This window comes from Pholis gunnellus, assembly GCF_910591455.1.
Source record: "Pholis gunnellus genome assembly, chromosome: 9".
Taxonomy (NCBI): domain Eukaryota; kingdom Metazoa; phylum Chordata; class Actinopteri; order Perciformes; family Pholidae; genus Pholis; species Pholis gunnellus.
In genome coordinates, this window is record NC_136535.1 from 17,049,389 (window position 1) to 17,067,594 (window position 18,206).

Sequence of the window (18,206 nt, forward strand, 5' to 3'; positions counted from 1 at the left end):
TCTGATTTAATTAATGAATCATCAATACACACAGTGATGCAGTGACACAGTTCTGCTCAGATAATAAAGCTATTATGAGCTGTATCATTTATTCAATGTGCTATAAGTTAATGTATATGCCACAAGAAAAGAGCGTGTGACTTATTACACAAGTCAGGTGACACTGTGTGAATACAGCCCTCATAATGTGTGAGTCAAGGGAATAACCTTTAGTGAGTGTGTATCCAGTAGTACCCTACAAAATGACACAGGGTCACGTAACACTCATTATGTTACAGTAATATGTTCGTGTGGGGAGAGCAGCTGCCACGCTCCTCTGAATTCCTATAAGAAGGAAAACAGAAAGACAACGCTCACCATGAAAACCAGAAGAAGAAAAAAAACACAAAAAAAACCTTCTTCTGGTAATAACATCTTTAGTTGGGTTTGTGTCTGACGCAGGTGTGGATCTTCAATAAAAAAAATAAAAAAAACACCTTTAAAAAATGTGCTTGGTATGGTTAAATGTAAAAATACAAAATCTAAAAAGATACAATAGTCACGGGAGAACTAGGAGAACAGCGTTGCGCATAAAGGATTGAATAAAACTTCATGTATTTATTTTTACTCACTTCTATCTTGTTTCCAGCCCAAAAGCTTCTGCCTTCCACTTATCAATACTACGCAATGTTAGTGTTCTGATAACTGCTGCACTCTTGTGTGCTTTGGTGGAATATTGGAGCCCCATTGAAATACCAACAGAAACCAAAGGAAATAAGGGGAAATGTAGGTGTGTGAATTCTGGTAAACAATAAGGCTCAGTGATATATTCTCTCCTCTCTGTGGGCTAAAACGCTCAGAAACTTTACAGTATCTGATCAGGGACAAGACGATTTATTACACTTCCTGAAAAACATTAGTCACAGAAATGTATATGCTGTAATTATGCCTGTGTAGGCATGTGTTAACGCGTTTGCCACAGAAAAGCTCATCTCTTCTTGTTAATGTGGGATGAAAAGGACCAGGCGTTTAGGTCTGAACAAACAAGACTCATTTGCCACTTCACATCTGGGCGCTTCACATCCTGAGAAATTTCACAGAATTGGAATGATATATCAGAATAGGAATAAACACAGGAAAAAAACAAGCTTGTGCCACTGGCTTGGATTGAGAGCATGCAGGAGAGCTATGTAAATAAGCCACTCTGCTTTCACATGCCTATGAAACTAAAGCATTTCACACAGCTAACTAAAAATACACAGTTTCTTTCTATTTTTTGTTGTTGTTGTTTTACTACCCGCCCTTCTCTGAGATCACTATGAAACTTGAGGTGGAGGGCGGGTCATCCGGGAACATAGCATGTGGGAACTCCTACTAAACTCTGGGGGAGGAGTTAGGGCAAATAAAAGGCAAGGGGACCGGAGCACAGATCTAACTTGACTTAAGTCTGGACATAGGTTTTCCAACAGTCACCGTGGATCAGAGCTAAATCTTCTTCTTTTGGCCAAAGGGATACAGCATGTCCGAAATGCTTGACGACATTTTCACGAAGGTGAGTTGAAGCTAAAGGATTTCTTTACTTTGTTTTGGAGAAAGGAAAGGCTCACAAAGTTGGAATGGGACCGCTCTGTAGCTCCTCTCCCAAAGTGTTTGTTTATTCCTGCTCATTGTGTTCCTCTGTGACTCACTGATTTGACAGTGAACTCGTTTTGAACTGAGTTTAGTCACAGAGGATTCCTTCAGTTTAAAGACTGAATGAGATAACGCAGACAGTTAGTGCTGGATTGTGTTGTTTCTTCGTTTCCAGACTTCCACTGTCAGAGTTTTCATGAGACATAGAAAACAGTCAAAAACTGCAATTATCTACGTTGAATTTGTATTTTGTCATTGCATGTAAATGGCAGATAAAAAAATTTGTACTGTACCGTTTTTTTTCCTTTGTTTTGGCAGTTTTTGTCTCATTTTGTTCTTTATAAAAAAAATAATTTAAAAAAATATCTTGCATATAACAGCTCGTCTTTTGAATAGATTCGTTGTAGAACGTAGGTTTAAAGAGAAACATTGTGAATATACAACATACAGTACAAATTGCTTTGAAATGAGAGGCATCAAGGTCTGTATAATAACTATGTCAACCTTCTGTAACAGAACTTTATGAACCTGGCCCTGGAAGAAGCCTTGCTCCCTAAACAGTCTCAACTCAAAGGCCCGGGGCAGAGTAGGCTGAACAGGTCAGCCTCCTTCTTCTCTTCCCCCTCCCCTCCTTCCCCCTCAAGCCACAGCTTGAGCACCGAGCATGTCAACAATACCGACAACGGCAGCCCTTTCTGGTCATCCAACATCTGGAGCCAGGGCCCCGTCTCAAAATCTAAACCGCTCCCCTTCAGGCCCGACCGCTCCATGAGCCTGACCGAGTCCAGCAGCAGCCTGCTCTCCTCCTTCGGACAGCTAAGGAACCTGGAGGCTTTTCCCTCTGCCACTACCGTGGCTCCGCCACCCGGCTTCCCTCCCTCATCTACCCTCCCACCCCAGGTTCAACCAGTGGTGGCCCCCAATCGTTACAAGACGGAGCTGTGCCGTGGCTTCCAGGAGACTGGCAGCTGCAAGTATGGCAGTAAGTGCCAGTTTGCCCACGGCGAGGCGGAGCTGCGTGGACTGTTCCGCCACCCCAAGTACAAGACAGAGCCCTGCAGAACCTTCTACAACTTTGGCTACTGCCCCTATGGCTCACGCTGCCACTTCATCCATGAGGACAAAATCAACGGAGCTCCGTTATCAACTGCCAAATTCCAGAATCAGCCGCAACAATTTCCCACAGGCACCAGTGGTCAGAGTGCACGCCACCAGCTGCGCCAGAGTGTCAGCTTCGCCGGGTTCTTGGGCTCTTCACGCTGCTCACCTCCTCCATCATTCCTTTCATCCTTCAATGATCCTAACCTGGGCTTCAGCCGTGCTGCCTCCGTTTCTCCCCCTCCTGCTGACCTCCTCTCCCCGGTGTTCGGTGACTCCCTGCAGCGGGAGGCAGCAGCATTCCAGTTTGGCAACCATCAGACCCGTGCCAGCACCGGAGACATCCACAATATGCCCCTCATCCTGGAGCCAAAGGCCTCACACTGTGTGTGTGGCCATGGAAATAACTTTAACAGCAACAACGGCAGAGCCGCCAGCTTGGATGACGGGCACAACCAAGACAGCAACATGCTGTTTCCTGGTCCCGGAGGCCACAGAGGATTCGTGAAGACTGCTGGACTCCAGCGTTTCTCCTCTGAGGACTCCCTGGAGGACAGCTACAGCAGCAGCAGCGGAGGCTCCAGTGGAACCGAGTCTCCAACATTCGACGCAGCCACCAAGAGGCTCACTGTGTTTGAACGCCTGTCCCTGTCCGACTAAAGGGAGCAAAAGGGAAGGAGAGGAAGAGAACTCTGACACCTTGTCAACTGTGTCTGTTTATCTGAACTGATCAGGACAAGTCAACTTGACACAACAACACTTAAAAGTTCTTAATTTATGTTTGTAAAATGGAACTCGTCTTGGAAAAAAACTACATACTGAGATGATTTTAGAATCCAAATGTTATCAGACTCTATTTTTATACTTAAAAATATTGTGTAGCCTATTAGACCTTTGTATGTGGTCTTCCATAGAAAATTAACTCTTTTGCAGGTCTTGCCAGTACCAGTTAATAGCCTGGTTTTGCCCTTACTGTTAATCTGTAGTGATCAAAATGGCTTATCTTTAGCGATAATCATTAATTCCTGTGTCTTTTAAGATTTTCCCTGCGTCATAGGCCATTTACTCGTGGTGCCACAAACAGTACGTTTGATTCAGTAGCCTTAATCAGTGAGACCCGACACGTGTCATTGATGCCATTTTATCTGTGATATGCACTTTACAGCTAATCAAAATGGGAGAAACTGTCAAGTCTCCCAGTAGCATTCAACCAAAGCTTCATACTTCACTCTGCTCTGTGTGTGTGTGTTTTGTGTGTGTTTGTGTGAGTGTGTGAGAGTCTGTGCGTGTGGGTATGTGTGTAACCATGTAATTTTCCCAAAACCTGGGGTGCGAGCATGTATAAGTGGCAAAATACTGAAAGATCAAAGTGTGCTAACAGAAGAGAAGAAATGATGGTCAGTGAGTTTAGTTATGGATCTCTGTTTCCTGACACACTTTCATTCTGTAAAACATTCTGTTATCTTCGCTGGCTTGTAAATTGCACCCCATCGTTTTATTGTCCCCTGTTTCTTCGACATCCTGGGTCAGGGACTTTAACACCGCAGTATTCCTTTTGGTCATTGGTTGCCTCGTGTTGTTTAACTTAAACTAATATATTTATTATGATATTTATTTGTGTTTAAAGAAAGCAAAATGTATTTTGTACTTTATTTATGGAGAAATATTTCAACGTCTGTGAAATACCAATGTGAGAAAAAGCAGTAAAAAAGAGAATCCTATATTTTTAATTGCCTGAAAAGGGATAAAATTAATTTCTGAATAAAGAAATGAAATTACGATGTTCTTTTTCGACTCCAATTTGTTATTTCGTGAGAATTGGATGCTTGATCATCTTGCTCACATTAATTATGACTTGCATCTTCACAGTTTAGTAACTTACTCACCCACAGTACTTCAGTGAAATGTAAGGGGACAAATCAAGGTATAGTTAGAGGTACTTTGCCTTGAATGTGGGAAGTTATTAGTACTAGCATAGATTGTTATTGATGTGTTGGTACAGTCAATAACATTGTGTTGTAAACAGTAAATGGCTGCATGAAAAATTATTATTTTCAACCTCTTAAGGAACTTTTTTTCCAGCCATTTTATGATCAGTGAGTAAATATTGATTATTTTAACTGGCCTGATTTTGCCTGAAAGTAAATCCTAAATCAGGACAAAATACTGTCGACCTGACAGCCTCATAATTGACAGCATGTCCATAATACCATGTTTCACTTTGGGAACATTTCTGTTCATATTATTATTATTATTAGTTACATTATACAACTTTATTTGTCCGCTTGGGGAAATGAATTAAATAAAATTGTTATTTGTCTTGCTTTACATACATGCATGCATCTAGGGACTCTCGTCTGGTCCACTCGGGACCTGAACCTGCTACCCTCCCGATACCAAACCAAGTCCCTGTTCTGTTACAGGTTACATACACAGGAACAGAGAAAGGACAGCCTACTGCATGTGGAACTCTAAGCCTTTGTCTCTCTCTCTCTCTCTCTTCTGTTTCAAGGCATACACTTTGTTGTGTATACAGTTCAGATTATAGCATTTGGATCAGCCTTTAAATACTCAGGTAAAAGATGTGATGCCTTTTATATTACCTCAAATTAGTGTAAGTCAATAACTTTGGCTGTCTGAAAATCGTTACAAAAAACAGAAATAGGATTTAAAACCAACATGTACGTTTAAATAAGGTCCCATAGTACACATTGAATATCACGTCGAAGACAACAACGGGTCAGGAGCAGGTCCCACAAGCAACACTTCTTGATCTTTCCGATCAAACTTAGTAGATGGACTGCGGTCATAACCAAAGGAATTACAAAATGTCGGAATCAGTCAACGCAGCAAAGTTTGGGCTCAATGTCAGACACCAAATGAAGTCAGTTCTGGAAAATGATACACCAGGAGCTCTGGTAGCAGGAGGAATGAGATCTACCATTTCCACCAGAGACAGGGCTCTTGCTTAACGTCCTAACTGATCCACATCCCTGTTGAACAGCATCCTTGCATCCCAGAATTAAGTTAATCATGTCATTCTGTGATTTGGGAAAACATCTGTCTGTGCTTGAGTAGAACAACCATTTAACCAGTCAACAGTCAACCCCTTATAGAGTTCCCAAGCTAAGGGGATACACTTAATGCTCTCTCTTCACTGGAAATTTCCAGCCGCTGTCATCTCCAGCTTGATTGATCACCTCTGCTTCCTGGGCTGAATTACCAGTGTTCAGAGCCCAAATGATAGGGGCTCTTATGGACAATGGACATGGGATTGTGAAAGGCACAGTAACGAGTTAAGCAGAAGTTCATGAAAACCTCCTGTTGCAATCTCCACTTTACACTCCCAGTGCGATCTTGTGTTGAGCAACCCGTCACCACAGCCACCACCCCGCACATACCGTCAAAGCACTTCATTCTGTGAAGCAAGGCTGCCATCTGGAAAGACAACATTACATTTGTCACAGTAATGGTGTCTGAGAAACAGACACAAAACAAAAGGCCCCTTTTGAAAAATTAGGAGATGAGTTGTTGCATTAGTCTTAAATGTGCGAGACTCAGAACCTGCCAACACTGCCAAACAATGACTAATCTTTGCTGCGCATGATCACAATTCTGCTGTTTTGTGAAGTGGTGTCTCTTGATTGTAATATTAAGCAGATGATGATTTGAACTTACGGTAACATTACCAAGTCTGGACAGTGCAGTTTGTTGAGATAAACACGATTTTTTAAGAACTTCAGAGTCTAGGAAATAGGCAGTAAAGGTTTTTATTTACAATGCTACACTGGGACTGCTTCATAATAATTTGTATTACTCTCTTTTATTCTGTAACATTATAAACAAGTTTCTATACCTCGGCATTACTTTCATTGGCCTCAATCCACTTCCACACAAACTGGTGTGGTTTGTTTGTGGTGAGAAAATATGGTGACCAAACCGCAGGATTGTCTGATAGTGGATTTATGACACATGATAAATTGACAATCCGAAATAGGCAAAGTTTCCAGCTTCTAGGTTCCAAGTTTATAAGTTCCTCAATAAAATGTGAACAAAAGCATCATCTACCCGGTCAGTAGTTTATTCAAATAAAATAGAAAAGGGGTCTCAGAAAAACTATTTTCAATACTTGGATCGTGTGTAAAAAAAAATATATGAGTACTTGAAGAGAACATTGTTGTTTTTTTAAATCCCACCTGAGGACCCAAGCTACACTTCGGTATGCTTCCACCTATTTTAATGTCACATGCTGTTTGTGTTATGTTTTCCCTAAACATAGCGGTTTAGTTATTTTATGCTCATTTGAAGGGATGAACCCCGATTTTGATGAATTGCATTTTCTTTCAACACTGTTTAACTTGAATGTGTGTAGCCTGTCCATGTACTGTATTTTACCTACTTTTGAAATAAGCCGGATTGAAACTATACGACCCCGTTATGATTACTAAAATAACTGGGTTTTACACATTCAATAACCCTCAGCTATGGCCCCCACTTTGCTTTGTGTCTTGTTCCCCTTTGGACCAATGGCAGGATGTGTTGCTATGGCGATGGACAATGACCACAAAGTGTAAACAGCGAAGACAAAAAGAAGGGATCAGTGTGCGTTTGTGTGTTCACAAATATTAACTTCCCAGTCGGTTCTATTAGACCAGACTGGTTAAAGTTCAGCAAACTCTGACATGACGAAACACTGCAGAGCTACAGTTACATTCTTTATACTTTCATCAAACTAATTGGAAAATCCAAATGAAACTCCCGGCATCGCAGTTTAGGCTCATGTTCTGCCACTATTACTTATAGTTTGTTGATTCTTTGTTCATATCACGTCAACCCCGTTATTTAACCACGGCAACAAGTGGAGCCTGAACATCACCACCACCCTTCTGTGGAACGGTTAATGATCAACCACAAAGCTGCTGCCGCTGTCAAAACTCTCTTTACCCAAGTCACCTGATCCTGAGCACTGTGCACACAACACACACACACACACACATACACACACACACACACACTTTAGAGATAAAGCTCAAACCTGGGTGGAGATCTAGTAAAGCAGTTACATGTGTAGTCTAAAGGTGAGAAGGAGACAGAGATACTCTTGTCGAAAGAAAGTTAAGCAACAGTTACAAAAGGACAAAATAAGCATTTTTGCTTGTCGTGTGCTTACAACGAAGAGCAGAGAGTTAGTTCTGCTGCAAAGGTTGGGGTAGGCAGAAGATGAGTTAACTTTTTAAACTTCACTTGGTTTTCTTAATTATAAGTGCAAGAAATAGCAGTTGAGAAAAGGTGAAACTTAAGCATCCTGTCGTTCTGGAGAAATGATCTGAAGTGGTGACGAGTGTGAATTTGTTATTGTCATCGGGTAAAAGGGGGAGTTTCTGTCAGCAATCCGCTTCCAGAGTTGCTGCTGGTCAAGCCAGTTCTGTTCAAACTTGTCCACCTGAAGCAATCAGCAACCAAGATTTGATAAATCATCCAGAAACAAAATGCACGTCTCATTCCAACTTGTGAAATGTGCTTATGTGTGTGTGCAGGTTTTCACGTGAATACTTAAGGCCAGTCAGGTTTCAGACTTTTTTTTATAGCTTCTAGAAACCTCTCCCCCCCCCCCTCCCTCCCTCTCTTTCGGTCGTTACCTACGGATTAGGTATTACGGTTGAGTAATCTTTCAACCCCAAACCTTCGTCAACCCTCCAGAGAGTGACGGAGTACGTTATGTAACTTCTCCTTTGCCAACTAGGTCATTGGCGAGCACTACCTTTTTTTTTCCTTTCTTGGAAAAGATAAAAACCTAAGAAAAAGGTTAATGCACCTTGAAATACTTGGAAACAGGCATTTTCAGCTTTGTCCCATATACTCCCCTTAAAGCCGCCTCCTTATTCAAGAGTTTCAGTTTAGAAAGGCCTCGAAAAAGAGTGGTGAGCTAACTCGACGGCATTATCGAACAAGATGCAGTTCATGATCACAATCTCTAAAGATACATTCCTATGCTTCTTGTGTTGAACAGCAGTTTACGCTGATCCACAGACTTCACGTGCAATAAGGGGGGGGGGGGGGGGGGGGGGGGGGGGGCACTGCATTGGCTTGTGTAGTTGTTGATAAAAGTAGCATCCGAATAACTGGGGAAAGTAAGGATTTGGGAAAGTCCATTTCAAATATATACGTTCCTTTATTTTCTAACTAATTGGCTAACTGCAGTTAATTGCTTCCGATAGTTTTTAAAGCAGAGACTGAATGAGAAATCCATTTCAACAAATTATACAGACTCATATCTTTAAGCACATCTCAACCCTTGTGGTGAGTTCACGCCAAACTTTTCGAGTGGCACGAATCGACTTGATTAACGCGAGGTGAAAAGTCACTTTGTGTTTGGTGTGAACACAGAATTAGCTTTTTATTGTGCACTCAGTTTTGAAAACCAGATGACTGAGAATTCAATTTTTCCCTCAAATATCGATTTATTTTACTAAGAAGCTATTTTTTTTTTCTTGTTTATCTTATCACGTTTTATCAATACAGAACACTAATCAGTGACAACTACTGAGTATGACTTGACTATGCTGAGTATCAGCTAACTGACCATGAGAGATGACTAAGCTTCGTATCTGCCTCTATGTACTTTAAGTGCACAAACACACATGGGTAGAACGCAACTCTAATGTTTAAACTGCTTCTTAGGAACATAGAAGAATGTAGTTGACATTAGAAATGGCCCACGGCACTGCTGTGCATATGTTCATGTGAGCCACCACATTAATCTGCTTATCCCGCCATGCACCAAAACAAACCCCTATTGCTAAACTACATATTTACGTATTTGCTAGAAGGGGAGGCGGAAGAAATAGCAGCGTCAGTAAGTCAGTCTTGGCAGGGAAGGAGGGGGACATTTTTGAGCAGTGACATCACAGCAACAGAGTGGAAGTGCTCTCCTTTTATAGTCATGTTCTCTCTCTCTGCCACATTCCTCAGCTACAGAACTCAATCAACTCCTCCTCCTCCTGCCCTCTTTTCCTCCGACTTCACTCCTGCGCCGGCCCAAGTGGTGTGACGCAAACGCAGGGAACAGAGGGAGGAGGAGGAGGAGGAGGAGGAGGAGGAAGAAGGGCGAGAGGAGTTGGTAAACTTTGCGAGGGAGAAGGCAGAAAAATTCCCTGAACCCCCCCCCCTCCGAGCCCTCCTCACCACTTCTCTTTTCCTTTCACTCCACTCTCCTCTCTCCACTTTTACTTTCACAGGCCGGTGTGATTTGGCACAGGCGGTAGACCTGAAGGAATTCATGTCAAAGTTCTCCGTTTCCGATTCACAAGAGCACCTTTCATTAAGTTTCTAATGTGTCTTGAGAATCCCTGCTACTCCCAGAACGGCCTCGGGGGAGCCTGTCACATTTCAATGCGAAGACAGTATTTTTATTTTAGAGTTTTGATCAAAAACATACACACTTTTACTGAGGTTGACAAAGTAGTGAGGAGCCACGACTGCCCACATGAAAAACATATGCACTCATCCCCATGAATAGCTATTACATACATCATATTCTAGTTGCTGTGTTCTTCCTATTTTACAAAACAAGAAGTGAATCTAGAGGAGTATGTATGAACTCATCCAAACAGCAGAAACAGCACCCGTGGGCTGTTGCGCACATATAAAAAAACAAGATATAGAACTTGGATGGCAGCCTTCTGTAAAGCTATGATCACACCGGAGTATAATTGTATTTTATATGAATGACATTATAAAGAACTGAATTTTTCTGTTCACCTTCACATGAATTTCTGGGTAAATGAAATGTAAGCTTCGTCCAAGCTTTTAAACACAAAAGCCTTCAATGCTACATTGACCGTGAACCCGAGAGCAAGATGAGTTTTGTCTTATCCTTCGAGTGTGTTTTTTCTTTTCTTTCCTGTCAAACAATAGTCCATCTTGTGCTTTACATTTTTTCCTGTCTGAATACATTTTGCTAACCCAAAATCTTGATGATCTCGCTGGAATGAAAGCACTCTTGCTTGTTTATCATTTCCTCCATGATTAAGGTTCATTAAACTTTAGATCTACTCCACATTTCCCTCCTATGTGACGCCTCTCCCCCCAAACCCAGGGCTGAAAACCCAGAACCACTTTCAGGCCCATATTTATAAAGCACGAGTGAGTCTAATAGATAAAATATGTCTGTTATAAACCGTTGCCCTGGTCTGTTTAGTTGCATAAGGCTGTTGGCCAGTATAAGAAAGTCCCTTTAGACAGTTTCACATCTGTTTGTCGTATTAAAGTACATCTTTCACAACTGGCTGGCCCATACATGTTCACTGCACGCTTCCTGTTCATGCTCGCACTCAGTACATGCTTCTCCTTTTAGACTTCACACTTCCTGTTTTTATGTCCTTTTCTTAATATGGTGGGCTATGAAAAAAAGTAGCACTGCGTCAGGGCCTTTATCAAAAACAGATGTGTGACATGCATATGAGAAGAAAAACAGCTTTCTGTTAAAGGCTAAATACCCGAGGAGAGGCCTAGTTTGTCAATGTAGTGAAGCAATAGTTGTATAGGGTGTAGGCTAATGTTAATAGTATACTCATAGTGATTGTAGTATTTTGTCAGTTTGAAAACCAATTGTTTTAGTAGTCACAGTGTTTAGTCATCAAAACCCACGTTCCTTTGGTCTTAATAGCTCATGATTCGCAGGAAACACTCCAAAGCTGTTTAAGGAATAGTTTAGGTCTCGAGGAATTGTACTATTTTGTGTTTAGCCAGAGTCCAAGAACGTCATGGATGCCTTACTGAAACCTCAGGATTCAGTTTTAGGCTGCAGTAATCGATATTGTTGTACCAACAACGGATCAAAAGGATTGTGTTTAATATGGAAGAGGTCACTCGTGGTGACAAAACCACAGAGAATTGCTCTACAGAGCAGTTTAGCATTTCATTATTTTGATTTTATGGTCCGCAACTTTACAGTCTTGCGGCTCTCGTCACTCTTCCAGGCGCAGCTGTTTTCAGCACAGATAAAACCCACTGTGCACATTTAGCAGCTATTTAGCAGTTATTCTTGTCAGAGGTTGGTGAAGACGAGACCAGAGTTAGAAGGAAAGTGGCTATTAGACTCAAATTGATTACGAAGCCAAAAACATGCTGATTTTGGTGATATTCGTTATATCAACTTTATAAAGGTCTTTATTAATGTTGATGTGAAGGCAAACACACCATATTTTCAGCCCCATCACACAATTGAACCCTTTCCAACAGCACAGAAATAAAAAAGGACATTCTGTGCTTGATTCTCTCCGGTAAATAAAACTAAAAAGATTTGCTTTTTGAGGAATTGTACTATTAGTCAGATCAAACCTGTTATCATTGAAACAATAGGCCTAATTTATGCAAACTTTACTGATGTACGCAAACATTATACATCATCAGAGAAGATTAAAAATGGATGCCTATTAGTCTTTCTCATTCTTCTTTTTCTCAATTTAAATATTCACACGAATCATCTCTTTTCTAAATTGCCTAAATATCCTAATTTTCTACTGCGTGGCACTGTTTTCTGTGGGTCACAGACACTGTGATTTACGTCCAGATCCTCAGAAACAACAAAGCCTCGATGCTGAGGGAGCAATATTAAAGCTCAGCTGCTTCTTGTCAGTGGAAGCGTTATTTTAGGAAAAGTGTAGTTAGTTTTAAGCTAAAATCAGCAGTGGGCTTGTGGCCGCTGAGCCAATTCATGACACAGCACACACATCTTAGCCTGGCGGACAATAGGCCTCTCTGTGAGGAAGCGCTCACACACATATGCACATATGCACACTGTTTATACAGGTGGGCAGAAAATGAAGTGGTTAGCGAGGTGTGTGTGTTTGTGTGCCTGTGTGTGTGTGGTGAGTTTGGTTATTGAAAGGAAAGGAATGGATATGGCGTATGTGTGTTTAGCCTTGGCTTGCCTCCCAAGAATACATACCACAGTGACACTAGCAGTGCAGAGATCAGCTAAATTCCTTATTATGAAAATAAGCATCACAGAAACGTAGAGGAGAGGAGAGGAAGAGAGAAGGGAGGAAACAAGAGGAGAGGAAAGGAAACGAGAGGAGAAGAGGACGAAGGCAGTAGGAACAAAATCAGGCACAAATGGACACAATACCATGAACACCTACACACCTATACAATACAATGCACGTAATGTACATATTACAAAAAATGATCTCAACTCAAGGTCTTCTTAATGGCTTTTCCTGAGCTTTCAACAACATCTCATGGTCTTCTCAAATGTGACCTAAGTGTGGAACGTCAGTGACGGGATAACAAGTGGTTGTGCGTGGGGATAATGAAGGGATCTTACCCAAATTTGCTGATGAAGACCATGGGATGTGGTTGAAAGCTATGAAAAAACGGGTAACAACACCAGCTTCCATGTTCTACTTCAATATATTCATTCTACCATATGGAGTAAATCAACACCTCTGTTTCAACAAATACTACCTTCAGTAGTTTATATTATATATATATATATATATATATATATATATATATATATATATATATATATATATACTGTATGAGACGTTATGTCCTCCAGCTGTGTAATGTAAACAGTACATTTACAGCATCACACTTAATGTATCTCCCTTCCATCCACCAAGTCTCCCACTGGGATTTCTCAAACAGGGACACTCTGTCATCATCATCAAGAAAGCAGTGGTCAAGAAATCACCGTTCTCCACGCAAACAAACCACGGTGTACGGCCGTCAGCCACACGTAGTTCTGAACCAAGAGAGCACATTATTGGGAAGTTACAAACATTAGGGCATGCGTACATAGAGACGGTCTCACTTTTTGGGAAGTGACTGTAGCGGTACTGGCGGCTGTAAAAAAAAAAAAAAGAGGAAGCAGAGATGCTGATGACGCTGGGCAGAGGGTTTGGCTAGCAGCCCAGCAAAGAGTTAACGAGCAAACACTGATGAGAGGTGCCTGAGCTCTCCTTTCCTTTTTGAATGTAGCCTCATCTCTGGGACACACACACACACACGTACCGTTCATCATCATGACATAATGTTTACATTACTCTGGCGCTTCTTAGGAAGACAGAATCGCATCACCTAGAGACGCTCCCAAACAACTAAAACTGAGTGTGTGTGTGTGTGTGTGTGTGTGTGTGGTAATTTCTGTCATCGCCTTCAGACTTTTCAAAATAATAAAGTAAATATAAATGTAAATATTTCAACAAGTCTTCAAAATGTTAGATGTTTCCTTGCCAAGCATGTTATCTTTACCAAGAGGTTGAATGAGCAACCTTTTGTGCTGTGCACCAGATCTAGCCGGTTTTGGATGAGGATGAAGGGAGACATTGAAATCTTTACTGTACATTGAAGCATGGTAATATAATCAGCATCATTTCATACAATATGAAAAACTACATCCCTCCAATACCACAAAAAAAAACAGTCGAACGAAGCACTCCAAAAAAAACAATCTATATCAAGAGAAAAGGATCGGTCCAGGATATAACTGCTGACTGTTTTATATGGTAAATCAGACTAATACCATCAATTCAAGTTCCTAATATAACATGACCTAATATTTTGTGACTCCAAAACTGAAATGTCCAAACGGACTATCAGAGCCAAAAACACAGTGCTAGTGGTACAAACGGCTTAGTATACCATCTTCATATTTTTGGGGGATTTTTCTAAAGAGAGACAACAATGTAAATATTTGGAACTATGGTTGAGTATTCCTTTGTCACATCATACTCAAGATGAACTGAGCAAGAAACCTATCGCACAGAAATGGCTGCAGGAAAACTCCCCAACCAAGGACGACCGGATTGCAGTTGTGAATGTTAAACTATATAGGGTGTACTCCAGACTCTACAGTACTCTAAGCAATATGTAAGAACTGGAAAGAAATTACAGGTACTGTATATCCCTCTAAGAAGTAACCCATTACACCTGTCTTTGAGATAGTTAAGGTTGCATATGTTATCATAAGTAACAATTTAAAGAATACGAGAATATGTGCTCAATAATCAGATAAAAAAAAAGATATGCTTCATCCCTCCAGGTCAAACTTCGGACATCGAAACGTAAAACTTCCCAGAATCTTGCACGAAGAGATTTAGTCTACACATCAAATTCCAGGAGAACATAACATTATGAAACAACTGGCAGCGTCATTGCCATGATTCACAGTTAACAGACATGCTGGCTGGTACAAAACATGGAAACTACTGGGGAAAGATGTCACAGGCACTTCCCATAAAACACAGAAACCCACATACTATAATGGCACAAACACACACACACACACACACACACACACACACAAAGATGCAAATGCTGACCCAGGCAGACACATCCCTTCAACTCTTATATTGATAAGTAACAGAGAGGAACGACATGGTAGTGGAGGAAAAATACACATAAATGCACACATATGAGCACGTACACACACAGAGACCTGTTTCTACAACAAGTCTCCTGGATACCAAAGCATGAATAAAAGAATGTGAGAGAGGCCATTTGATACAGGGCTCCAGGTCCATCAATATCCATCTGATCAGACACACAGATCAATATTATGAGCTGTTGCGTGGATACAGTTGGATGAGCGCAGTGAGAGAATATACAGAGCAGGAATCATCCTTTAGTACATCTAGTGACATGAAGACAAACGCTGACGCTCACATTAGCTACTATTGTAGCATTACTATTCGACTCGGGTTAAAGGAGGATTTTTCACACAGACACACACACTCTCTCTCTCTCTCTCTCTCTCTCGCTCTCTCTCTCAGGCCATTATGTATGAAGAATATCTTGTAACAAAGCTCTCAAAGTTTAAAATGAAGGTGGAGGTGAAGTCACAGCTGACATGAATAGGTTGTAATGTTATGCGTGACAAAAAACAAGTAAAAAAAAAAGCACTACTCTGAAAGGATATGAACAAACATTCCAACATGAATGGCCAAACCTGCTATCCAACTTGATAGGGTCAAACACTGAAAAGTACACGTGCACACAACTATGCATTCATAAACACACTGAACACACACAAGCTATTAAGCCTCATGCCAGTCTTACCACACACAGATATAAACAATGCCTTAGAAAACGCTTAAATATAACAGTTTTGAAGCATTTCATCTTTTAGATAATAGAAATGAACATATCCTAAAAACCTTTCCTACATATTGTAGATATGTCTTGCTTATTTAAAAGCAAGGCTGTGAGGTGAACACATCAGTTATAGTATATTCACATTGAATATTGTTATTCCGTATGTCCATTTACGACTGAGATCCTTTATTTAGAAGCAGAAGAGCAGTTTAAAGAACCATTGTTTGGACTGCACAAGGGACCTCATTATCTGTGCACAAATATCTCCGTGCAGCAGGAACATCCAGTATGTGTCACACAACACTGCCAAAAGGAATTTATTTGTTGTTGTTCCAGTCGATTCTGTTTATTTTGAGTTTAGATATGTTTTTGTAAGATGTAGTGTTGGCCTCTGGGTTTCAGCACACATTTCTGAACAATATGTCTGTCATGACATGTCGTCTGACAAGGAACATTCATCATCTCGTCATTATCGCAGTTTCATTTAACCCAAATGACCAAAGGATTCGCCTGAGATCTAACTGGAATAAACATTCCTGTTCTCTCTCAATCGTCACAAAGACTACAAATGTGATGATGTCATACGTTTTCCATGGTCTTCAGCAGGCTTGACAAAAAAAAATAAATGGAAAAATATCTTTGGGGAATTTTACACACAAGACATGTCTGACACTGCAGAGTAGCAGATATGGCAGATGTGTGTTCCTCTTTAACCAGCTTCAATAAATAAATGTGTGTGTGGCAACATGACTCCTTATGACGCTCGTTCTGCTTTTGGCTGCACTTCAGTGTGCAAACACCTGACATCACTCTGCACTCTTTTTATGTTATGTGATCTTGTTCCTCTCTAGGCCCGAGGTAGTTATGAAAAAAAATCCCTTTCTGAGATTTTACTGAAGTAGATTTGCACTAATTAGGTTAAATTATTAGGTCCAATTATTGGACCTAATTATGAGGGGTTTTTTAGTTCTTTTTCAAATAAACTCTGTTGTAAAAACACCAGGACAAACTGACATTTTTTGTTTTATCACATCTAGTTCAAGTTAGAATATTTGAAATGCACACAGCCCACTCACAAACACTTCTATTGCTTCTTGAATTTTAAAACATAAAACAATTAAACTATATATCATAACACTTATTGCCTTTCTCTCTTTTCTTGCCGTCCTCCGCTCTCTTCCACTCTGCCTCCCCGTATCTCTTACCCGCTCTCTGCTTCTGGCTCAACGTGTTCCTGCAATTAATTTAAAACATCAAGACTCCATTTTCCCTCTAATCAAAATGATCACAGACAGTAAAACTGGAGCTAGGGATTAATTATATTTTGGTAGAAATCTCTGATCACATTCCTTTTCGCCGTTTCCTGAACGATCTCCACATTTAAAGCTTTGGTGGTCCCACTGGTCACACATGAGGCAAACGGAAACACAAACTGATAAACCATATCTGTTATTGCAACAAAGATTTGGCTGTTTGTTTTGTTTTGGGTTCAAGAGGATCTCCAGGAACTGTTGCTGAACAAACGCACACACACATAGTTGTGTGGACCACTTCCAGGGACTAGGGTTGTGTAAATTCCCCTGTCTACCAGTCTCTGTGTTCTGCACTTGGTCTCTTTCTCTAGGCTGTATTTATGTGTCTCATAAAATGCACTTGTTTCATGTGAAAAGTATGCACAGACAAGAAAAAATAAACAAATACACGTATACAGCCTAAGGTAAAAGATGCAGATGCCATTTCTAATTTCATTATACAGAAAACTGTATTAGCCAAATTAATATAATCCACTCAGTGAAGTCCACAGAACTGGCTGGAAATGGTGCAACAGCTCCCCTCACTGGTGAATCAGACATACAGAGGAACTGTAAATGGTATTATGGTGTTTTACATACATTGTCTTTGTCATTAAATCCATTCTACTGCACATTATCTCACGTCACCCATCACAATTCTAATATGAAATGTTTCACAGCAACCTGTCTTGTGCCAATTAAATCCACAAGTTGAAAAGTTGGTTGTGTAACTGTACTTCCACTGTGCTCACTTTTGATGGAACAGAGCTAGCTGAGGAGGCAAAACGGCAGAAGCTATCACATTAGTTGAGTCACTTCGTACAGTTACTCTGCTTTGCTGAAGTATGAAATGCAGTTGAAAGACATGAGTTATCTGTTTGTCTGCTTAATGGCCAAGCTAGCTAGCTAGTAGATACTTAGCTAACTGTTAGCAACCCAACTAACTTTGTGAGCTATTTTGTCCCTGCTAGCACCAGATTGTTAGTATACTCAGTTAGCTAACCAGCCACAGTAGCCTACCAACTAGCTCCCAAAGAGTAAGCTATGTCACCAAAACCCAGTGCCATGAGTTTTGCTTAGTCACATTCTGGGGTCACCAGG

At 40.8% G+C, this 18,206-nt stretch overlaps 1 protein-coding gene across 1 annotated transcript; it reads left to right on the forward strand.

Annotated features, from left to right (window-relative positions):
* Positions 1-1,419: 1,419 nt before the first annotated feature.
* LOC306701030 (uncharacterized protein) lies at positions 1,420-4,488 on the forward strand. The gene is made up of 2 exons (XM_079166246.1): positions 1,420-1,531; positions 2,128-4,488. Exons 1-2 carry the CDS (start codon positions 1,499-1,501, stop codon positions 3,367-3,369), a joined length of 1,275 nt encoding a protein of 424 aa, XP_079022372.1. The 5' UTR covers positions 1,420-1,498; the 3' UTR covers positions 3,370-4,488.
* The last annotated feature ends 13,718 nt before the right edge of the window (positions 4,489-18,206 follow it).